General features: G+C 36.5%; 1 protein-coding gene across 4 annotated transcripts in view; it reads right to left on the bottom strand.

Moving 5' to 3' along the window:
• FSTL5 (follistatin like 5) overlaps positions 1-25,911 on the bottom strand; it is a 718,704-nt gene that overhangs the window by 172,090 nt on the left and 520,703 nt on the right. For all 4 annotated transcript variants that reach the window (XM_001500089.5, XM_023636361.2, XM_023636359.2 and 1 more), the window contains exon 8: positions 11,228-11,348. In XM_001500089.5, coding sequence (XP_001500139.2) covers positions 11,228-11,348 — 121 coding nt within the window. The remainder of the gene's footprint in view (positions 1-11,227; positions 11,349-25,911) is intronic.

The following is a 25,911-nucleotide window of genomic DNA, read 5'->3' as shown; positions in this document are numbered from 1 at the left end:
GTGGCACTGGGTCCAAAAATGCCTGCTCCCAAGAGACAATATGATTGTCTTTAACATTTTTGGAGAGAGGTGGCACTCTGCATGGTTTGATCTTTCTCCCAGAAAGCTTATGAGCATTGTCTTCTTGCAGCAAAATCAGGCTAGATGCACACTAAAGTACTGTGTCTTTGTTGTGATGTCAGAGTTCGCTTACCTTTCTCAAACTCCCTTATGATAGAATACGCTAATTGTGAGTCCTGGTAAGTAGGCAAAAGTGCTGTCTGCCACCAGAAAGCCTGCCCTGTAAAACCTCCTACACAATCCTTCACACAGTGTCTCTTCTGTTGTCTGCTGAAAAAACATAAAGGATCCAGTGGAGGACTCCAAGGCCTTAGGGAAGCAATTCTAAAACTATCTGTGGAGGCCAGCCCAGTGGCATAGTGGTTAAGTTCACACACTCCACTTTGGTGGCTGTGAGTTTGCAGGTTTGGATCCCAGGCACAGACCTAACACCACTTGTCAAGCTACGCTGGGGCGGCATCCCACATAAAATAGAGGAAGATTGGCACAGACGTTAGCTCAGTGACAATCTTCCTCAAGCAAAAAGAGGAAGATTGGAAAGGGATGTTAGCTCAGGGCCAATCTTCCTCACCAAAGGAATAAAAAAAAAAACCCACACACAAAAAAACCCAACTATCTGTGAATCTGTGATTGCAATCTTTTTTCTTTCTTCAATTTCTAGTTACCAGAAAATAAGATAGTTTACATAGATGATGTAGCAATATGAAGTTACTATAAAATTTTTTACAGCTTACCCATAATTTCTATACTTCGTCTCATGGACAGGTAACAAATAGTTCACAGATTGGAACAAGGAAATGGAACACTGTTTCACATGATACAGTGTTTATAGATAGAAGGATTCTGGATGACTGAATGACTCTATGAAACGGAGCCCCTCCCCCAATCCACAACTGCACTGTAGTAGAAATGAGAAATCAACCTGATAAATAAAGAGAAGACGTTGGTTGAAATGCTGTAATAAACAAACAACAACATAGTTGGTGGCCTAAATAAGATCTAAATCCTGATAGGTGGTCATGAAGCCGTGTGGCGGCTTAATTGTGTGGATATGGGTTAAGCTGTTAGAACAAAGAGACCCAAATACAGTAGCTTAAACAAATCATCAGCCCTTGTATGTGGCCAAAGGACAGTTTGGCAGCTTGATCCTGTTGCCATAATCCAGTGTATTAGCTTTCTATTGCTGCTGTAACAAATTACCATAGATCTAGTGCTTTAAAGCAACACAAATTTATTCTCTGACATTTCTAGAAGCCAAAAGTGCAAATGTTTTATTGAAGTAAAGTCAAAGTGCTAGGAGAATTGGCTCATCTTGGAGTCTTAAGGGAAAATCTGTTCCCTTGCAATTTCCAGCTCCTTGGGGCCACCTGCATTCCTCAGTCTATGACCTACTTATTAAATCACTCTAACCTCTTGCTTCTTTTACCACATTTCCTAGTTCCTTCTTTTGACTTTCTTGCCTCCCTTGTATAAGGACCCTTAAATTTAGAGCCCACCTGGATAACACTCTGATCTCAAGATCCTTAACTTAATCACATATGTAAGTCCCCTTTGCCATATAAGGTAACATTTAAAACTTCCAGGGATTAAGATACAATAGCCTTTGTAAAGACATTATTCAGCCTGCCACACCAGAAACTTTTCTTCTGCTAACTTCAAAGTATGATTTTCCTTCTCCAAATTAAAAATACCTCCTCCAGCTACCACCGTCAGACCTGTATGTGAACAAGCAGAAACAGAAAAAAAGGAAGGAAGGAAGACACATATCTTCCATTTTATGGTCAAAATCCAGATATTAAATATATTAGTTATTCTCACATGCCACTGGCCAAAACATTATCACAGGACAATGCTTAGCTTCAAAGAAATCTGGGAAAGGTCATTTTATGTGGGTGGCCATGACTGGCTAAAATTGGGCCTCTGATACTTAAGAAAACTATAGAAAATTATTTAGTACACAACAAATAGTCTTGTCTTCACACATAGTGACAAAATAAACCTATTTATAGGTGGTTATCGTCAATTAAGTGTAAGTTCTTTAACCATGAGCAATTGATATAGAAAGACTCATACCTTGTCACAGCCAAAACAAACCTTGTTGTTGTTCATTCTTCTCCATTCATGTACTACTGAGTACCTACTATGATTTTTGGCAGCATTAAGTACTAGACTCTCAGAACTAAACAAGTACTACTTACAATTTCTAAAATTATTTGATACAGTGTTGATGCTGTCAACATTAGCGATGTCTATTAACTTTCAGAAATTTTACAAGTGAAGGTCATACAAAAACATGTCTTTAACTAATAAAGCCTCTCAATCTTTTAAGAATGGTTCCTATGAGATATAAGGTCATAATGGAAAACATAACAGACCAGCCCTCTGCCATAAATAAAGAAAACAAATATGAAACAATTGTTATCAAATGCTGGAAAAACAGCAGCAGAAAATCACGATCCCTGAAAGAAGAGAAAAAAAGAAAAAAAAATGAGACAAGCTGTATACTTGCCTCCACTTTCTGCCTAGAGGCATTTAGTTGACATTGATGCAGGGAAGGGGAATTGGAGGGGCTCACTGAACTAAAGATAAAAGAGATGGAATTCAGGAAATCTTGGAATTTGTAGGGCAGAAGACCAGAGAGGAGAGAAATATGCAGAGAGAAAGAGCTATAGAAATCTGAATAGGGGTCTGTCGGGGCTTTAGCTTGATGCATAGAATGAAACTTCACAAAGTCAGGCAAAGTCCAATGACTACGGAAAGAACGACCACCAGGGAGTTATAAGTTTAAAAGCTCCAAGAACTTACACAGGGACAGGTGACATATGAGTTGGATTAACCAAACTCCATACTGGAGAGACCTAATAGAAAAATCAGATTAAAGAGACCTCAATAAACACCTCTTACAGGCCCCAGAAACATTATATCTTAAAAGGATAATGAAACAAACCCTAGTGGAGAGGCTACTCTCCTCATACTCAAATAGAACTTTTAAAAAACGCTTCACAAGATCTAACAGATATGAAAGTAACTTAATGCCAAAAAGAACTCAACACTTATCGAAGGAACCTAGCAAATCTCTCTCAATAATTTCCATCATCCAATAGAAAAATTAACAGACATGAGAAGAAACAGGAAAATATGACTCAGGTGCAAGAAAAATATCAATCAATGTAGAGATATAAAATTTCAGAGATCATGAAATTAGCATAAAAGATCACTAAAATATAGAGTATAGACAGGTTCAAAGATTTATAGGAAAATATGTCAAAATTCAGAAAGAAATGGAAATTATTAAAGAAACAAATGGAACTTTTAAACTTGAAAAATATAATACCCTAAATAATTTTTTAAAAATACTATGGTTGGGTATAACAGCAGATTAGACATGTAGACAAAAGATTTGTGACCTTGAGATCAGAGCAATGGAAACTAAGCTGAAGTACAGCAAGAGGAAACGTTGAGAAGAAACAAACGAACAAATTTTATTGGCCTACGGGAAAATATCTATACACATATCTATAATTGAATTCCTAACTGAGACACAGCAGAAATCTTGAAAATGATGGCCAATTTTTTTCCCCAAATTTGTTGAAAAATATATACCCCAAGGTCCAAGAAGTTGATCAATCTCTGCAGCATAAATCTAAGTAAAGGAAGCAAAAACAAGCCATATCATAATTAAATTGCTGAAACCCATTGAAAAAGTGAAAACCTTAAAAAGCAGTCAGCGAAATGAAAATTTACAAGAAGACTGGAAATATAACCAACTTCTTGTTAAAAACCATGCAAGCCTATGGGGCTGGCCCTGTGGCTGAGTGGTTAAGTTCATGCGCTCCGCTGCAGGTGGCCCAGTGTTTCGTTGGTTCGAATCCTGGGCACAGACATGGCACTGCTCATCAGACTACGCTGAGGCGGTGTCCCACATGCCACAACTAGAAGAATCCACAACGAAGAATATACAACTATGTACCAGGGAGCTTTGGGGAGAAAAAGGAAAAAAAAATAAAATCTTTAAAATAAAACCCATGCAAGCCTAAAGATAAAAGAACATCTGTGTTAAAAGAAAAACAAAAACCAAAACTGCCTACCCAAATTTCAATATCCAACAGAAATATTTTCAATGAAAGAAAAACTTGGAAAATACCTTTAGACAAATAAAGGCTGAGAAAATTGTTAAGGGATATTTATTAGGCTAAGGGAAAATTCAGAAACTGGATTTACATGAAAGAATGAGGAGGATCATAAATGGTGAATGGAAAAATTTCATTCTCTTGTTTTTTAAAAAATAATCTCTTTGAAAGATATTTACCTATCTAAAGCAAAAATAAAACAATGTATGGTAGAGTTTATGACATATATAGCAGTAAAATGTTTGACACCATTACCACAAAGGATGGCAGGGGGAAGATCGAAGATTGCTGTTTTACCGTTCTTATTTTAATGTGAAGTGGTAAAATATTATTTGAAAATACATAGTAATAAGTTAAAGTTGCATATTGTAAATATAGCTTACAGCTGCAACTAAAAAAGTTAAACAAAGAAGTATAGGTAATAAACCAATAGTGGAGATAGATAGAATTTCTAAAAGTTATTCAATCCAATAGAAGGCAGAATCCAAGGAAATAATCGTAAAAGAGCAGATGTGACCATTTGAAAACAAATAGCAAGATGGTGCACTTAAATCCAGTGAGAATTAGCCCAGGATATAGATATTGAACTTATTCCAAAGCCATAAGCTTTTCAAGGATCTCTCTCACCAAAAAGGAATAAAACAAATTAGGGAAGAATTTGATTCTCTGGACTTGACTTGTACTTAAAACTTTTGGACTTTCTTTAGACTTGAAGTTGCAAGGGCAGAAGAATTTAATTTTGGATATTAATTACTTTGGATTAATTTCTTTAGAACTTTAATCTTTGAAGTTTTATTTCTCTCTGGGAATTTAATAATTAGATTATATTAAAGTTTGAGCATCTCTCTGCTTGCCATTGCATCATTGGAATATCTTGATGTCGTGATTTAATCTAACTGCAACAGTTCTGAAGGGCTGTATTGAACAATGTAACTGGACATAATTTAGCATGGGAAATAACAGAGCGAGAATTTTCAGGCCTTGCAGTTAGTGAATTAATGTACTGTTCTATCATATTTCAAAGCCTTCTGAAGGCAAACATATAGTGCCCACCAGTAGCTCTCAGGGGAGAAACAAAAGGGTGGCAATACTTATTAAGGTAAGGACATTCCTAAGTATGCATGTCAACAAAAGCAGCTCTGAGAAAAGAACTTAGGTTCATATAGTGAATAGGGAAGTGATCCCAGGAAGCACAAGTCAGAGAGTAGGAAAAGTAAGATGGAGGAAAGAAAATAGCAAAAAAACAAAAAAAAAAAAAAAAGGAGAGAGAGAGAGAAAGAGAGAAAGGAAAAGGGAAAAGGTGCATTCATTACCATCATGCACATATTACCACTATGGGCAAAAATGTCCCCATTCTAGTAGGGACCGGCTGAAGAATCCTGTAGAATGCCTCACAGTCTTCCCACTGAACGAGTGGGAACCTATGCTTCTTACCCTTTGACTTGTGTCGCTCAGTGGTTAAGGAATGTCCCTGGGGGCATTGAATCCCTAGCATGTCTAGGCTGCCTAGAGTGCAGCTGGTAGAGCTTCCTGTGCCAAATAATGTCCTTAGGAAGAGTAGAGTGAGACAGGCTCCTGTAGTGGAAAGCTGTCAGGGGACATCCACCACAGCTGAGGTGGCCCAGTTGGGGTTTGGAGCAAACATCAATCCCATCAGCTGCAGGGTTTCAAGAGAGAGAAGACTGACTTGATACACAGCAGATCCCACCCGCTAAGGGATAGCCAGTTCCTGAGATCAGTGTAAACTTAGTTTCAAGTCAAAATTAAGAGAATAAAGCTGGAACACATATTCCCACTTCTCATGTTCCTATGGAGTAAAATTGCTAGAGCGGGAGTTCTCAAACTTTATTGTCAGAATCATGAGAAACGTTTGTTAAAACACGCAGACTGTTCTACCTCATGCCCAGAGCCTCTGCTTCAGTAGGAGTGGGCACGCCATGCTAATTTGCATTTCAAACAAGCTGCTGATGCTGCTTGCCCAAGAACCACAGTTAGGGAGTCACTGAGCCAGAGTAACCCTCAAGCCTTCTCTGTCTCTCATCCTTGGATAATTCACAGTGGGAGGAAGAGTGAGAAGTGGGAATTAGTCTCTAACTTCCTGATTTGGGGATCTTACTGCTTACAGGAAGGTTTTATTCCCATCTGCATTTGGGCCATACAGACAGTTTAGCAGGGAAGGCTGCCTGCGGCCCAATGAGGAAATTCAGGTCTAGGATGCAGGAAGCAGCCCATCGTTGCCCCAGACTTAAGCCACTCTCTCTAAATAGCTTTGTCAGTAAAGAAGGCGATGCTTTGATGTCTATCCATATGGCTCTAGTGTCTTTCTTAGAGATGTTTCCAAACTTTGAAGGAGAAAAACAGGGGTGTTCTATATAGACATCCTATAGAACCAGCAACATTGTGCAGAAGTTTCTGACACGAGTAGAAAAAAATCTACTTGATGTTATGTGCAAGGTCTTAAACAATATAAACAAGAGAGAAATAACAGCATACATATGAGTCTATTGTGAATATGGACAAGCTTTCTGCCCAGAGGGTAGTATAAACACTGAATGACTTTTAAAATTTCAAACATTCCGTATCATAAGCTGAAGATCTAAAGACGATTTGCTTTATGTAAAAAGAAAAAGAAAAGCATGAAATGAATTCCACTGGTAGAGTCAAGCTCCTTTGATTTATACATAATGTTTCTTCTGACAAGGACACAGAAGCGCTCTCATATTTCAGTAATCTAATTTTGCATTGTTTGAAAGGAAATAGGACTATTGATAGACTTTTATTTGGCTTGCACTCTGGACTGTGCACTTCAAAAACACTTTCACAAATTCCAATAACTCGTGGCTATTTTCTGAGCTTTTTATGGTAATCACCGATATATTTTATTCTTATTACTAATTGACAAATTGTTAAGATAAATATGTTAAATTCTCTGTGAAAACCTGATTTTCTAAAGGTCTTTTTAATCTTTTTTTTGAAAAGTGGATGGAGAGTGGAAAATGAGTTAAACTAGTTTTAGAGATTTATTGGGTCCATAAATATGCTGTCTGGCTATCTAATTTGCATTTTCTTGCATTTTCATTGTATTTTTCCAATGTCACAGCTCATTCCCAACTATTCTTTTGTTTTTGGCCTATAACAATATTCTGAGTGATCTCAAGTTTACTATACTTATTTATACACAAAACACATGTTTAAAGTTATGACGCCAAATATAAAATACCATAAGACTAAAGGAAAGGAAAACACCAAAAAAGGGAGAAATTAGTTGTTTAGCAAATCACTTGTAGGGGTGCTGTTTTATAGCTAATCCTACCATTTCTAAATATTTTACTATAAAGTGTCATTATTTTATTACTGTTTTGGAAAAAGTTTTGACGTACCAGACACTTTTGTGACAAAGATGGCTAGTTACCTACCCAATATTTATTCCCTCCACCCTTCCTTCTTTCTAATTAATTGAATCCTTAATTGTCATGGATGGCAAAATACCAAGGTCAAAGAAACACAGTTTATAATCTCTGCATTTAGAGAGGACCAGTGGAAGTTATTGTTGGTGTTTCCATTAAAGTTCTCTTAAAAGTGGTCTCTCAGGTGTCAGGTGCTATTTTTCCTTCCTCTCTCTTCCTTCTTCCTTGTTGAAATATGAACATGGTGAGCGGAATCTCTACTGCCATTTGGAAAACATGGGATGACACTGAGAATGGAAACCATATGCTAACCGCAATAGGGGAAGCGTAGGATAATGATGACATTACTCACCTGACAACATAAAATACTGGTTAAATCCAAATATCTTCTTCCTATGATTGCAAGTTCACAGCCAACCACAACTGAAGGACAATATGCTAATATATATCACCTCAGGAACACCAAAGATCTTCCCAGCATACCAACCACATACTGCTATTTCCATCACCCTCCTGCTCTGCAAGATAATCATTCTATATCTTGCCCTCTCCTGAAACCACTACAGCTCTCTCAAACTCCTCACTTTCAATAGTTGGTATTTTTGATTACAATGAAAAAAATCCAAGCAACACAAAGAGGATTATTTCTTCATGCTCCCGTCCTGAGCAACTGGTCCCAAACAGTCTGTCTCGCCCCCTGTTTCAACAGATAAACTATTCATCTTCCAAAGACTAATCCTTCCATTTGTGTACTAGAATACATCAATTTTTTAAAAAAACTTGACTATGCAGTTTTCCCCTTTGTTTCTCTTAGATGATCTTCGTTTCGTCTTTACTGGATTATTCCCATCACTATAAAAGATACCAGGTCTGCAATTTCATTGAAATTCCCTCCCTTAACCCCACATCACTCTCCAGCTATCACAAAGTTCTCTTTCTGTTCACTTTCAACTAATGTTCAGCGATGATATATCATTGTTCCTCTATCCAAGCCCCATCCCTTCAGGAAGACATTTATACCAAGGATTTTGAAGCGGATTAAATGTAGTAGGAGATAATAGAAAGACACTGGTTTTACTTCCAGGTTCAGGAATCTTTGTTCCTAGAAAAGGGAAAGCATTAGAGCTCGGCTTAGGCAATCACTGCTAATATTGAATTCCTCTTAATTAATTCATAACGTTAAGACTGGTGACGGGGGCTCTCTTTCTGAGACTTCATTATTCCTTTATTCCCATATCCCATCTTCAGAAATACCTGAGATCACAGAGTTAACATTTCCTTCACCGGAGGGGATGAAATAGGGAAGATGCATTTCCCCAACGCTGCTCAGGATACCTTTTGCAACATGAAAGCCTGCAGTTTGCCTCAAAGTTTTCTTCCTGGGCTTCTCAGCTGGAGCATGGCAGATGAGTGAATTATGTAAGAAACTGGTATCAGACATGAATAAGGAGCAGAAACTCTAAAGAGCAGCCATTTAGAATGGTTCTCATGCTTTACCATGCATCACGAGGACCTAGGAAGCTTGTCAAAATGCAGATGTCAAATCAAACTTCCAGAGAGTGCTGGTGAAGCCCAGGGTTCTACACTTTTGATAACTTTTTCAAGTGATTCTGAGGCAGGTAGAAAATGAACTATGCACTGCTCTGCAAACTACCAAGAACTCTGACACGGTTGGTACTTAAACTGGAAGAACCAGGATTGAGAGTGAGGATAACAGATAAAAGAACAATTGTTAGCCAGAAACAAAATTACAGAATTTTTCTTCCTAACTCTAAGACAAGAACGAAAACAAAAAATCACAAAGCATTAGTGTTGTCAAATAGGCCATTAGTCAGTAAAACATCACAACAAAGAGGGAGGTGAGAACCAGACTTGCGACAACAACCATTTCCCCGTGGATGCAGCATCTAGATAGGGAACATCTCCCACACAGACTTGTCCTGTCTTCCCAAGATTGTGTGTCCTCAGGTACAAATGCCATATTTGAAAGTACAGCTCCACACATCTGAGACCACTGAGAACAGCACACATCAACTTCTTTGCATCTTGTCTGCTTTCTTCACCAATTTCCTTGACAGTTGGTTTCCAAACCTTTACCAATGTCTAGTTACCAACTGGGTTTGTACTAGAAACCAAGGCCCAGATCTGCTTCTATTGAGTGCTAACAACAGTCAAACCATGAACTCCCCAATTTTTTCAACTTTTTTCCCAAGATTTTCTTAATTGATTTCCAGGACACATATTTCCCATAAGAGAGTGCTGATTCTAAATACTCTTTTCTCCACTTGTTAACCTCAGCTTCAAGGCTCAAGCCTCTGATCTCATATCCCTCTATAATCATTCCTAAAGTGACCTCATGGAGCTCATCTCTATGGCTTTAATTACAGTCTATGCACATTGTTATTATCTAAGTATGTAACTTTGGATTATCACTCTCCTCTGATCTCCAGACTTACATACTAAAGTGATTTCCATATGAATAATTATATTGAAGTTAACTTGTCAAAAAAGTATTAATCTCACTCAATCTCCAAATGTGCTTCTTCTCCTTTGCAGTTAATATCACCACCATATATCCAAATGCTTCCTTCAAATTCCTTGGGGTCATTTTTTTTTTAAAGTCTCTCTCAGACTCATATGCCATTCCTCAGTGATATCATCAGATCTACGTTCAAAGTATATACTGAATCTGACCACTTCTTCACCTCTTCACCACAGTACTATATTTTAAGCCACCATTATCTCTTCCCTAGACCATCAAAATAGTTTTTTAACAGCTCTCAGTGCTTCCTGTTATTTTAAAACAAATTGGAATGTGTCGCTTCATACAGTAAACACTTTGATGGCTTCCCATTACACTTAGAATGGGAATCCAAATATTTATCTAGGTTCACAGGGCTTCGTGTGATCTGACCCCAGGCTACCTCTCCAAGTTCATATCTGACACTCTCCTCTTAATTGATGCCAACTATACTAGGATGTTGTTGTTCCTACAGAAATCCAAGTAACTTTCTCCCTCCATTTTGGAAATCATAAACTAACATATACATCAGTATGAAAATGAATCAGCGTATTAGTGAATCATACATGCTATTCTGTATCATCAATTCACTAAATTAAATTTGAATTAGATCAGAAATAAAACGTCTTGGATTGTAAGAATGATATCAACCTACTTGGCCAATGTTCATAGCTATTAAGTTAACCATTAAGAGTATAAAATTTGCTGTATATAAATAACAATTTTTATATCATTAATTAGGTCAACTAAACAGATGATCTGATCAAAATATTTAAGTGCTTAATTTTTTCAGTTTCTCAAATTTATATGGTTGACTAATTGTTGATATTCTAAACCTGAAAAAGTAATTTAAATTTCCTATGCTTTAATTTTCCAATTAGAATGAGTTACTCTGCAGTGTTTCATGATGAGAAAAGAGGTACAAATTTACAGTATTTATTCACTCATATGCTTTTTTTAATTGAAAATATTCTATGTTAATAGTAGGTCCCAAACTCAAAATATCGAAGCCTTGCCCAAACTCAAAAAATTGAAGCCTTGCCTTCCTGTGATATTCTTTGAGTATCTAGTGAAGCAAAAAGCAATTACAGCAACAGCACATTTCTTACCATTCACTTGGAAGATGTGAGTCTGATAGACTTGTTCATAGCCATCTGCATAGCAGGTGTAATTGCCCATGTGAGTTGTGGTGACCTTAGTAATATACAAGGACCCATCATCTCCAAAGTCCTATGGAAAAAACAGTAAAATGAAATAAAATGAGCTGTTTGTATTTAAAATGTATTTAACAATTCACTCTCTTTAAAAATTATATTCAGGAGCAAAGTGAATAGACTAAAATATTGTTTTTCAATTATCAAAATGATCATTGTTAGTCCTATAAAGTTGGAAGACCTGTAATTACGATTTTCACAAGACATGCTTTGTTTAAAATTTCTAAATATATTGGGTCTGGCCCCGTGGCTGAGTGGTTAAGTTCATGCGTTCTGCTGCAGGCGGCCCAGTGTTTCGTCGGTTCGAATCCTGGGTGCGGACATGGCACTGCTCATCAAACCACGCTGAGGTGGCGTCCCACATGCCACAACTAGAAGGACCCACAACTAAGAATATGCAACTATGTACCGGGGGGCTTTGGGGAGAAAAAGGAAAAAAAATAAAATCTTTAAAAAAAAAAATTTCTAAATATATAAATATAAGTTTTTAGTATTTACCTGAAATATATGAGTTTATATATAAAATAATCCAATTTGCACATATTTTTCTAATTGTTTACCTTTTTTGTTTTTTGAGGAAGATTAGCCTTGAGCTAACATCTGCCACCAATCCTCCTCTTTTAGCTGAGGACTATTGGCCGTAAGCTAACATCTGTGCCCATCTTCCTCTATTTTATATGTGGGGTGCCTGCCGCAGCATGGCTTGATAAGCAGTCTATAGGTCCATGCCCGGGATCTGAACACGTGAACCCTGGAACACCAAAACGGAGGGCAGGAACTTAACCACAACGCCACTGGGCTGGCCCCTAATTCAGTTTACCTTTTTAATTAATAAAGCTATAATGTGATGTTTTTCTTATTTGTAGCTAAAACCAACAGTTCTTAATTAGGTACTTCATGCTTCTAATTGTCCATTAATTTTTATATTCTTTAATTATATATTTACCCCCCTTAAAATTATTAAAGCAATATGGTCTCACAGATAAAATTTATAGCCCTAGAGATAGAATAGGACTTTTTAAAGCCCAGAAGCATTCAATATATTAGAAAAAAATAACTATACCATTTCAAATCTATGGGGACAAACGCATAACCATTTGGGAAAAAAGAAAGAAAAGTCTCACACTGTCAAAATCAAATCCAAGAAGCCCCTCCAGAACGGCAGAGTAAAGACCAGAAAATCTTCTCTTCCATATAAGGCAATGAATACACTGGCAAAAATTGTCAAAATCAACTTTTTCAAAACTCTGGAAATAGACAAAAGCTCACCCCAATCCACAGAGCACTTACTCAAAAAAGTGGCTGAATCTCAGTAAAAACAGGGAGATTTGTGGCATCTCTCTTTCCACAGCTGCTGATGGCTTGCAATTCTGCTAGCTGTGTAAACCGTCATTCTAGCAGAAGCTGGAAGGGGAAGGTCAAGTTTGGAGCTCATCCAAGGCCCCATCCCCAGAGAACTGTCACTATTTGACCAATCTAGCAGCTCCCTGAAAACTTTCATTTTTATGACTTTTTTTATTTGAGCAAGGCTTGGAGCTCAGTCTGCGTAAACAGTCCTCTCCCTAAGGCCTTTACCAAACAGAAACAACCACTGCTGTTTAGCATTACAGCTTTCTCTGAGGGAGATACCAGTTGATGAGAACAATAGGCACAAAAAAAATTTCTTTTAAAGAAAAAGGGGATGGCATGTCCACTGGGGGATTTGAAAAGATCTGCATATTCCTGGGAATCTACAAGGCCCTACAGATGTGCAGGATTGGGGCCATACTCAGAAAAGATGTGTTTTCTCTACATTTTAGAGTTAGAGGAAAAACCCCTAATCTCTCATCTCTGGCTGACCTTGAGGCCCTGCACAGGCAGAGAGTGAAGCCTACGGCAGACTTGTAACAGCTTGTAGGAGCATTCGGTGTGTGACAAAAAACAGAAGTAGAACACCTCAGCAAAGTCTAGAAGACTCATTGATTTAAGGCATTTAATTAAGTCTCTATCCAATCAGTAGCTCACCGCTAAGGTAACTGAGCTTAGATTTCAGTGCCTGCGTACAGCTAACTAAATAAAAATAGATAAAGTATACTTCATCAAAATTAAAAACTTTTTTGTCCCAAAGGACACTATCAAGAAAGTGAAAAGGCACCCCACAGAATGGGAGAAAATATTTGCAAATCATTTGTCTCATAAGGGTCTTGCCTCCAAAATATATAAAGAACAATTGCCACTGAACAATAAAAAAGAGAAATAATCCAATTAAAACAGTAGGTAACGGATTTGAATAGATGTCTCTCAAAAATGATTTACACATGGGCAGTAAGCACAAAAAAGGGTGTTCAGCTTCATTAGTCATTAGAAAAATGAAAATAAAAACCACTATGAGATACCACTTCATACCTACTAGGATGGCTGAAATAAAAAAGACGGACAATAACAACTGTTGGAGAGGATGTGGAAAAATTGGAACCATTGCTGGTGGGAATGTAAAATGGTGTACCTGCTTTGGACAACAGTGTGGCAGCTCCTCACAAAGTTTAACAAGAAGTCATTACATGTCTAACAATCTGATTCCTAGGAAATACTCAGAAGAATGAAAAACAAATGTCTCCATACAAACTGCACACAAATGTTCATAGTAGCATTCCTCATAATAACCAAAAAGCAAAAACAACTCAAATACCTATCAATTGATGAATGGATAAACACAAAGTGATGTATCTATATACAATAGAATATTATTTGGGAATAAAAAGGAATAAACTATTGCTATGTACATGAATGAATCTTGAAAATATTATGCTAAAGGAAAGAAGTCAGACACAAAAAGCCACAATTTGTATGACTCTATTTATATGAAATGTCCAGAATGGTCAAATCCATAGAGATAGAAAACAGACTAGCAGTCACTAGGAGCTGAGGGGATGCACTGACAGGAAATAACCGCTAGTAGGTATGGAGTCCCTTTGAGGGTGATGAAAATATTCTAAACTTTGATGGCCATGATGGCTATACAACTTTGCAAATATACTAGGAATTACTGAATTGCACACTTTAAGAGATTAATTTTGTAGTATGAGGATTATATTTCAATAAAGCTGTTATTAAAAATGTTACGTATGGAATATTTAATATAAAAATTAAGTATGATAAAGTAAAACTATATATTATTTGGCTAATGGAATCTTTATTGAGTATGAAAAAATTTAGAAATCCAAAAGAGATAATGATCAATATGTTTATATAAAGAAGAAACACTTCTGCATTATAACACATTGTAAGCATTAAAAGAAAGATAATAAGCCACAGATTATCTATGTGAAAAACAAAATAACGCATCTTAATCTTTATTCGCATAGCACTTATTATATGCCAGATATTGCTCTAAGTAATTCATAAATATTGACGTATTTGATGCATATATCAAACCTGTGAGAAGAGAATCTATTACAAATCTCCCACCTTATAGCAGGGGATGCTAAGATGTTAAGTAATCTCCTTGCCACTTGGTTCCTAATTAGTAGAGCTAGGATTTGAAACCAGGTGTGCTTACTTCAGAGTCTGTGCCTTAAACCTCTGTGCCATGCTGCCTTCCTTGTCAATCAGAGCGTGAACCAGGAAAAAAGACACCAAAGGAGAACAAAGAAGAAAGTCAAGACAAAACGCACCAAATAAAGGGGTCAAATACACTAGTAGGTCTGAAGAAAAGAGGCTAGAAATATAGTGAAAGTGCATGTGGAAAAGGAAAAAGTAAAGCTGGATAAATCCCCTGAGGTCAAAAGACAATAGCGCTTTAAAATAGAATTCGACAGCTGTGTCTCTTTCCTTTCTCAGCCCCAGAGAATAAGGATGAATGTGAGGATTGAATTAGCAAAGTTTCCATTTTTTCCTACAAATATTATTGAAAGCTTCTTTTTCATAGGATTTACGATCTAAGAATTGTTTGTTTATTGTCTCCTCCAGCTTTTGAATTTTGAGTTTACTGTTTTTCATGTTGATTCCCAAATTTTGTAATGTATTGCTCAACTTTTAATTTTGTGGAGAATATTTTGATTGAGAGTTTTTTTCACTCCTCACATTAGCTTTATGGTTAGAAAGTCTTTTTTCATTCTGATTTAATATAAATATATGGCAATATTGCCTTCTCATTTCCTTGTGGTTGTAACAATTACATCTAATCCTTTAACATTTTGTTAAATTATTTTTTTATGAAGTCAGCGTTCATCTTTACTTCTTTTTCTGAACTGTAACTAATTGTGTCAGCATCATTTGGTCAAGATAACTTCCCCCCATTTGTGATTTTTTTATCCTTCTATCTGTGAAATACAATAGTACCCTGTGACTTACCAATATTCACATGCAGTGCTCCAAAAGTATACTTTATTTGTTTCTGACTTTACCTACGTTCATACTATGTGCATATCTGTTAAAAATAGCTCCCCTCTAACTGATATTCACTACAGATCGATTACAATCATGAAAATTAATGTGAGGCTATTGAATCTCGGCCTGAAAATAATGAAAATGTCGGGGCCGGCCCCGTGGCCGAGTGGTTACGTTCGCACGCTCCGCTGCAGGCGGCCCAGTGTTTCGTTGGTTCGAGTCCTCGGCGCGGACATGACGCTGCTCGTCGGACCACGCTGAGGCGGCGTCCCACATGCCACAACTGGAGGGACCCACAACAAAGAGTATACAACTGTGTACCGGGGGGTTTTGGGGAGAAAAAGGAAAAAATAAAATCTTTAAAAAAAAAAAATAATGAAAATGTTTTCTCAGTCAAGAAAGAAAGAGAGAAACAGAGAAGGAGAGAGAGAAAGAGGGAAAGAGAGACGGGGAGAGAGGAATAAGAATAAGACGGAGAATAAGAACAAAAATGAGAATAAAGAGGAAGAGGAAGAAGGCGGGAGAGGAGAAGCAGAATCAAAGGAGAATAAGAACAAGAACAAGAAAAGGAGAAGCAGGAGGACAGAGAGGAATCCAAGGGAGAGGGTGACGAGAAGGAGAGGATGGAGGGAAGGAGAGACACCATACTCTGACCAGCATATGATTTAGCTGAAGAATAATATTTCATTAATAACTTAAATAAAATACGATTCTTCAAACTCACATTATATAGGCTTAATCATACCACATTTCTACATCTCCCAGAGGGAACTTTCATGGAGTTACAGGAAAAGCCTTGGGATTTGCCCAATAGGACAGGATTCGGAGCTTGAAGCCTGACAAAGAAGTTGCTGTGTGATAAAAATGTGTGGGAAAATCCCTGCCTTACCACAGGCTGCCATGAGGGCAGAGCTCTTAGACTAGGGAATGGAAATGCCAAACAGAAAGACTAGAGTCTGGGCCAGCCCCAGTGGCCTAGTGGTTATGTTCCCTGTGCTCCACTTGGGCTGCCCAGGTTCACTTCCCAGGCATGGACCTACACCACTCATCAGAGTCCATGCTGTTGTGGTGGCTCACATACAAAAAATGGAAGATTGGCAACAGATGTTAGCCCAGGGCAAACCTTTCTCAGCAAAAAAAAAAAGAGGAAGATTGACAATAGATGTTAGCTCAGGGAGAATCTTCCTCAGCAGAAAAAAAAAAAAAAAAAGGACCAGCATTATGCCTCAGGTTAACACCAAGGCAGAGAGTTGACATGTGGCAGGGTATAAGGTGGGAATGCCAAACTTGTGTAGAAATCAATTCAGAATGATTAGAGTTGGAAATATTTTGAGAAAGATTATGAACCAAAAATAATTGATAATCTGAAATATAATACTAAGTTATCCAGTGTGCATAAGGTAGGCAAGCACACAGGACATGGACATACAAGAAAGACTCATCACAAGCAGAACAAATCATGGAGGAGACCAAATCGGAACAGAGATGAATGCCTTCGCTGGACGGGAAGAATTGGAAATAATCCTAAAAACCCAAAGTATATCTGATATTTGTAATTATGTTTATATTCCTATATGCCAAACTGTAAATAGATCTTTTAAAGTATATTTTCAAATAATCTTATTTAAATCTCCATAAAACCTGAAACAAACAACATTTCCGCGTGTTGTTGTATATAGCTATCTAGAAAGCAAGGCTGTTCCCTAACTACTATAATCAAGTTTCTGTCCCCCAATGGCATGTAAGAAGATAAACTTGAGAATGTCTATTCGAGGTATCATTGCTACCTTTGTTATTCTGCAGCATGACAACCCTTTCATTTAGAATATCCTCTAAATTCGCATACGTATGACCCCTTCTAATCTATGTGTCTTTGTCCATGTTTTTCCATCTTTCTTCTAAATGGAAGTAAAATCTTCCAGCCTCAATTTCTTTGAATATTCAACGATATAATCACCTTTTCAGACAGTTTTCTGAATAAGCAAGACTTCAATATTTTCTCACCACTTTGAATAAAGCATGGATCTTTGCACTACACTTAAAATAAAAACCAATAAATATTTATTGAGCACCTAAATATGTCAGGAACGGTGGTAAATAATTTAAATAAATTATCAAATTTCATCCTTTAAACAACCTTTTCAAAGTTAACTACTATTAGGCCCATTTTATATCTAAGAAAAATGAAATTGCTGATGTTAAGTTTGAGGTCACCAACTGATATATTCTGAATATTTCTGTCCCTTCGTCTATTCATCTGTTGAAATCCTAATGCCCAATGTGATGGTGTTACAAGGCGGGGGCTTTGAGAGGTGATTAAGTTATGAGGGTGGAGCTTTCATGAATGGAATTAGTGTTCTTTTAAAGAAGACACTTTAGAGATCCCTTGCCCTTTTCACCATTTGAGGACACAAGGAAAAGGCAGGATATGAACTAGGAACAGAGTTCTCCAGAAGATCAATGTGCTGGCACCTTGATCCTGGACTTCTCAGCCTCAGAACTGTGAGAAATAAACTTCTGCTGTTTATGCTCCTCAGTGGTAGTATTTCACTATGGGAGCCCACTGGACTAAGACACCAACCAAAACGAGGAGTCTAAGATTAACATCCAAATGGTCAGACTGCAGAACTGAACTACTCTTGTTATGTAATTCTTATCACATCTTTCTCTTTCTGGATTCTCCATTATTTTAACCAAACCAAAACTACCTGTTGAGATTTTTGTTGATACACAGTTACATCAACCCTACCTCTTTACCTCCACCCTGATTCAGCATTTCTAACCTTTTAATCTTTCATTTTCTCAGCATTTTTCTAGTCTTAAATAGATTAAATCAAATGTGCAATTTTGATGCTCAGCCATTGTTGAGAGTTATGGCCTTAAAACAGACACTCCTTGAACTCAGGGACAAAGTCTTGCCAGTATTCTGAACCCCCATTACACCTTTATGATCTTGCTGCCAATAGACACTGCATAAATATTTCTTCAGTGATTAAATCTTTATGAGCCTCCACACCATTAAAAAGTTGCCTCAAGGCACCGAAATCTGGAAAGTCAATGGTGAAACCAAAATCATTTATTTTGTTGAGTTGATTGCTTATATTGTTTCCAAAGCAGTACAAAAGGGAACTGTGGAAAAAAGAAAATCTATAGTACATTTCTAAGATTTTGAAAAATTTTATGACTACTCTTAATTGGCTATAATCAATTGTGTAAGAGTAATAACCAAAATGTTTAGCAACATATAAATAACAAGCTCTGATCAATCAGAATATACAAGACATCAGGTATGATTATACTAGAACATAACAGCTGAATTTCAGGCCTGTACTTAACCATAAGCATTTGTTCCAATCTGAAAGATAAATTCCATCCATTAGAAAATGGTAAAATTTAAATTTGTTTACTTTCCTATTTCATATTATGTTCTTCCTCATATTTCCAAATTGCGTGGTACCAGCATTACTACACTCTAAATGAGATTTTCTGTGAAACATACATTGCCTTGATATACACTGACATGAAAGTGAAAATTTCCTTTCTAATTTTGATTATACTATTATGCTTTTATTTTGTAATATTGTAAAATTTATTTGCCTAGCTTTTTATGTGTACAGAATATATTTTAATTAAATGTCAATAAAAGTAGTTAAGCAAATATCAACATATTGAAATTGCCTAAAGTACTGTAATCTCATGACTTATGTGATTTTCTAAAAACTGTGCAAATCTCTCACTAGCTTGTTTACTTAGATATTTAATCTATCATCAATAAATAGTGCAGTGAAATATAAAGTTAAATAATACAAATTCAATTTGGTAAATACATTATTTTTAAAACTCTTTTGTCCTAAAGGACACCATTTTATGTGTTAATTTTAAAAGACACAATAGAAAAGTAAACTAATATAGACTGAAATTATTATTTCAAATTGATAAGAAAACAAAAAGTCAACCAACTGTATGCTTTGGTAGGAAAATCAAAACCCAAATTATGAAAGCCATGTGTAACAATATTTTTGATGGTATACATAAATATTTAGATTTATTATATTTTATTTTACTTAATAAAATAGTCTGCAAAAGGGTTTCATTAATATAATAGTAATAAAATAAATTTAAAAATCTATCGTTTTAATAGAATTACTATTCAAAGTGTTTTACATATATACAGAGTCAAATTTGCCATGAGACTGATGAAATTTAAGTTTCAGAGTCCTGCATTTGCACAAGCCCTTTCCAAGGATCTGAACACAGCCCTGCTGTGTGTTTATATGTCATATATTTCTGTAAAATTTACCAATATTTTTATAATTTTCTGTGATTTCTTTTCTTATGTAATAAATATCCAGTTTTGTAGCTAACTGTTGTTTATAATTTGTGTTCTATTTCTTAAATAGAACACCTTTGAAATGGAGGTGCTTTAAAACTTCAAGATCATGAGTCTGACCTGGTGGCATAGTGGTTAAGTTCACATGCTCCACTCAGGTGGCCCAGGATTTGTGGGTTCAGATCCCAGGTGTGGACCTACACACCACTCATCAAGCTATGCTGTGGCAGTGTCCCACATACAAAATGAGCTAACATCAGGGCCAATCTTCCTCACAAAAAAATAAGCAAACAAGCAGACAAACAAAACTTCAAGATCCATATAACCTTGAACCATCTCTGACTATATTAAGTTTTTTTGACAATACCATGTTTAAGTAATGTATCTATGAAGCTATTAAGTGGATGATACAATATTCAAAACTAGACCGTCTGGCTCTATAATCTGTATTCTGAACATCCATACTTCATGGATACAGATGTCAACATGGATGAATCACCAAACACAATGTCAACTACATGAATAATACAGTATGACTCACTTTATATAACGTTCAAAACAGGCAAAAGGAAACTGTATATTTTAGGGATCTATACATTTATGGTGGAAATAAAAAGAACAGCAAAGAATCGGTTAACATGCAACTCATGGTAGAAATTACGTCTAGAGAAGAAGGAGAATATAATGGTGAGACGCCTATAAGAGGCTGCAGATTGGTTGGTAATGTCATATTTTGTAAGCAGTTATTGAATGTATAGTTATGAGTGTATATTTTACTTTATATTATACATATCTTATATATACCCTCAGTTAAGTATAATATTGAAATATAAAAAACTAATGCAATAAAAAAGTCTATTAGGCCTTAAACCACGTATCTCAAAAGTTCATAGCTTCCCCTAAGTATATATGGAAAGTCCCAAGTTTCTTTATTATTACTCTAGGCTGAAATTATACTTCTTAAAAATTTAGTAGGCAAAAAGAATTATTTAGATTTTAAACTACATTTTGGTATGTTTTGAAAGGGAATAAATCCTTATTTTGTTTCATCAAAAATATAAATAGAGGTGGGCTGGTGGTGTAGTGGTTAAGTGCTCCGCCTTGGCAACCTGGGGTTCATGAGTTCAGATCCCAGGCATGGACCTACACACAGCTCATCAAGTCATGCTGTGATGGCGTCCTGCATATAAAGTGAGAAAGATGGGCACAGATGTTAGCTCAGGGCCACTCTTCCTCAAGTGAAAAGAGGAAGATTGGCAATAGATGTTAGCTCAGGGCCAATCTTCCTTAATAAAAGAAAAAAGAAGACAGAAAAATTAATAAAATAGCCAAAAGTAACTGAAATCCTGATAACTCATATAATCAGTGAACTAATAGTGTATATTAGAGTTCTGGCTCCATCTTAGGATACAGATAGATGGAAAGAGCATCATATCTATCCAAACAAGAAGAAGAAGCTCGGCAATCTGGAAAACCTCGTTTTTGTTGAACCCATCAGAGTGCTGACTTCAAAGGGCAACTGACTAGGCTAAAATCTGAGGAGAGCTGAAGTGAGCCTCCAGGAAGAGACAAGACACAGACAATTACTCCACTACCCCAGAGCACAGAAGAAAACAAGACTGCCATAAAAACAGCTACAAAAACTCAACTAATTTTTTAATGAATTGCTGAAACCTGAACATGCACAGTTACAAGAGTACAGAGCCCTGGGAGCACAGACACTTGCAGACTCTTCTCCTCAGATCTCACTATTTGTTCATAACAAAGACTGGGGACAGGAAAGATCAGGGAAAGCTCACCTCCCAGTGCAGTTGTGGTGCTGGGTAACAGCTGTTGCTGAGAAAAACATATTTCTTACCCAGATCTTTTGCTCAAGTAAAATAAAGTCTTAAGCTGCTGAAAAAAGGAAATAGATTCTGTCACTTTCAGTGAGCGAAAACTCAGTGAGTTTGGGAAAAAGAGAGAGCCAAGAAATTCTCTTAGTTCCAGAAGATTAAAGATCCCTTACAACTCCGCAGGATCACTGAGAAAACTCGGCTCAAAATGCTCAGAGACACGCGAACGACCTAAGGCTGATGCTGAACGAGAAAAACGGAGAATGCTTCCTTGTTCCTTACCACCCAGGCTAAGAAGAACCAACCAAGAAGCAAGTGACAGCAGACTACCACTAGTAAGGGACAAGAGCATGGAGAGACAAATTTTCTGAGGTGCAGGCTTATAGGGAAAACCTAAAACTGAAAATGGACCAAGCATAGGCAAGAACTTGCTCAGGTATCAATCTAGCTCCCACTCTAAGCACAAAATGACGTAGAGGAATTTGAAGCTCGTGGTGCATTGAAGGTGCAACAAAACCGAAACACAGCTCATCTCCTCAATAAAGGCCTACCAGAGAAAGAGGCATGACTATTTCCAGGCATAAATACTATTTACCTGGGTCTCTACTACCCTACACAGAATATGTAAATTTCAACTAAAAATTATGAGGCACACAAATTGGAAAGGAAAAATTATCTGCTGTTGAGAGGCAAAACAATCAATAGAACAAATCTCAAATATAAACCTATAGTTGGAAAAATCAGACAGAGGATTTAAAATAACTATGATTAATATGTCACAGGCTCTAGCAGAAAGACTTGAAGAGATTCATGAATAGATGAGTAATTTCAGCAGAGAAATGGAAACAATAAGAAAGTGTCAAAGGACACACTAGAAATAAATTTAAACACACACAGTAACAGAGATGAAGAATGCCTTTGACAGGCTCATCAGTAGACCTGACACATCCAAGGAAAGACTCAGTGAACGTAAATATAGGTCAATAGACACTACTAAAATGGAAACACAAAGAGGAAATTAGTGAAAAAATTTTAAAAAGCCAAAAAGAATAGAATATCCAAAGATGTAGGCCAATATCCATCTAAAATACATGTAATTGAAATTCTAGAAGGAAAAAAGAGGGAGAACAGATAGAAAAATATTTGTACATCAAAAGTGAAGAATTTTCCAAAAATAATCGATGAAAAAACAACCTAGAAATATATTCTTACTGCTGAAGACCAAAGATAAAGAGAAATGTTAAAGCTGCCAGAGAAAAGTACATAATCATCTTTAAGAAACGGAAAGTCTTCAGGTCTTTGACACCAGGTATAACCAGAGTGAAGGCATCAACATACCTGAAAAAAAAAATTATTTATAATTTAGAGGAAGGAATGATTTACCAAAAAGGTTAAGAAAAATCAGAGACGTGAGGTAACAATGTCAATTCTCCAGCATAAAGTGTGTTTTGGCTGACGAAGAGAAGTTGGATGACTCAGTCATCTACAGCCTTATTGTAAAAAGTAATCAATTGACCAATTAATCAGTTGTATGAGCATAAATAAATAACAAATAAATGCAATCTTTAAAGGAAATGATCAGATTCTGAGGTTATTCTATATCCAACTCATAAAACTAACCATCTCTTGCTGTTTGTATTCAAATAATACTCATTTCTGATCACCTTCTTTTCAATAGCATTTACTTCTTACTTTCAATTTAATTTTGATAATTATCTCTCCAATATCTTCTTTGGTTAATTTTAATATGCAAGTTAAGTTGAGTTTAACATTCATTGATAGATACCTTAAATTTTATGGATTAAGTCAGCAAATAATATTCAAAAATCCACTCAGCATTACTACCAGTAATCATCAGCCTTAAATCAGAAGAACTTTCTTCCCAGACCCTGAAGAAAGCAAGTACATCATTCAGGAACCAACCAAGAGGCAGAAACCATGCAGAAATTTGAACACGGAAATTTTAATTTAAAAATTATTAACTATAACAGGGACCTGGAGTAATGGGCGATTCGTCTAATAAAGAGCAAAGGGTACTCTAAAGATTATAGGATTAACAGGTATAAGAACCCCTACTAGGGGATGGGATGGGCTAAGGATGATATAGTGAACCCAAGGAAGTGGCTCCTCTCCTGCAGTGTTGACACCTAGACCTCTCTGAAGAGAGTAGGGCCACATCAATGGCTCAGGGGAGAATAGAGGAATTCACGGAGGATGGCACAGGAGGAAATTTTTAATGGGAGGTACCTTGCTGGAAACTCTCCACTGAGAAGCCACTCATGGTCTTGCTGAAGAAATCTGCCCATGGAAACTACCATGAGCTTCTATATATCAGGTACTTTTGGAGCCAAGGCATTGCAGAAGCTGCATGCTCTGCTGGAGCCTAGCCACCACTGAGGAAATTGTACAGAGTGCAGGGACCTGCCTAGAAAAACACATCAGCATTAGGAAGAGAAATGCCTTTCCTATGCTAGTATCCCTCTACTACTCTCTGCTCACAAAATGTGCCATATGCCACAGGAGAAATATTTATGAGATCCAGATACATTATTGCAGAGCAGTCATTTAAGGATGATTTGGAGTGAAGAAGCAATGTATTGAAAACTAGTACATCAATTTTCAATATTTCTCAAGAAAAATCTCAGATTATGAAAACAAACATTCAGCTATCTGGTCTACTGCAGGCCACGTGTTTTGTACAACACACACTTTTTCTCCTAATCACACACCATTAATAAGGGGGAAGAAAAGAAAGAACATAGAGAGAATAAATTTAAACATATCACAAAACTGATTACCTCAGTATTTTCAATTTGAAAACTCATCATTCTGTACAATTACGGTTTATGCTTTTGTCTGTATCATTTTTTCTATTCCAATGCAAACTTTTTAAATAAAACTTCCCATCTTGCAAAGTTATTTCTGATTATGGTTAGTTTGTACATAGCCCTCTACAGAATCCATGCACTTAGCCTATTGACACACTTATTTCTCTATGTTGAAATTGCCTATTTAATTGCGATGTTTCTGAATTGGAAATAATTTTATTTCCAAGCTCTAAATAAAAGCTTATTGGAAAAAAGTTGAAGAATGATTTTATTATGGAAGTAAACACTTGTCAATCATTCAAAACATGTTTTTTCCATGACTTTCTTGGAGGTTCCCAGTTTACCTCTAAATGAAGGTGATTGCCATAGTAAATGCTCTCAGGCAGCTGCCTCTAACAGTATTAACTATTTTATGGTAAAAACCAAATGACCCCCATTTCATTCAACAAGTTCTTGCCCTTCAATTAAATTGACTACATAGAGACCAGATTCTTCCCCAAAAACTGAAAATCGAAATGTCTTCATCCTTCAATGAAAGATCATTCCACGTGTTAGAAGATAGGTCTTTTGGACAGTGTTGTTAACAAATGAAACACCTTTTGTAGTAGACTGATTTCATTGATGGCCTCAATTAACTGCTTTTCTAAACCATGCCATTTACTTTGTAAATTTCTAGTCTTCTCTTTGACTATTAATTTTGCTCTTTCACTTGTTCTGGCCAAAGTGTGATGCAAGCAGAAAATGCATTTCCACTTGCCCTATTACATGACACGGCCTGCTCTCTCCTGGAACCTGTCTATCAACATAAGAATAAACCTGTTGGAAGCTGAGAGACTATATGCAGCAGAGCTAGGTCATCCCAGCTGAAGCCATCCATGACTAGTTGGTTCATAGCTGACCCACGAGTTTATTGCATAATAATAAGAAAACTCAGCCAAGACTAGTCAGATTCAATCCAGATCAACAGAACCTTCAAAACTACTCAAAACCTTGCAAGAAATAAAGAATAGTTGTGATTTCACGTCGTTAAGTTTTGGAGAAATGTGTCATGGTGCGATATCTATCTAGTATAATTTTTTACCTCTGGCTTAAGTTTTCTCTCTCGCTTGAATTTCTTTTTGTTTTCTTTTCTTAGAAAATAATGATCACAGCACCTACAGGAGTTATCCCATTGGCAAACCGAAAGCTAAAAGCCACACTGAGATTCTCACATGAGGT

Source organism: Equus caballus, chromosome 2 (assembly GCF_041296265.1).
Source record: "Equus caballus isolate H_3958 breed thoroughbred chromosome 2, TB-T2T, whole genome shotgun sequence".
In the NCBI taxonomy this organism is placed as follows: domain Eukaryota; kingdom Metazoa; phylum Chordata; class Mammalia; order Perissodactyla; family Equidae; genus Equus; species Equus caballus.
Note: the sequence above shows the minus strand (reverse complement) of the source record. Positions and strands in the feature narration are given on the sequence as shown.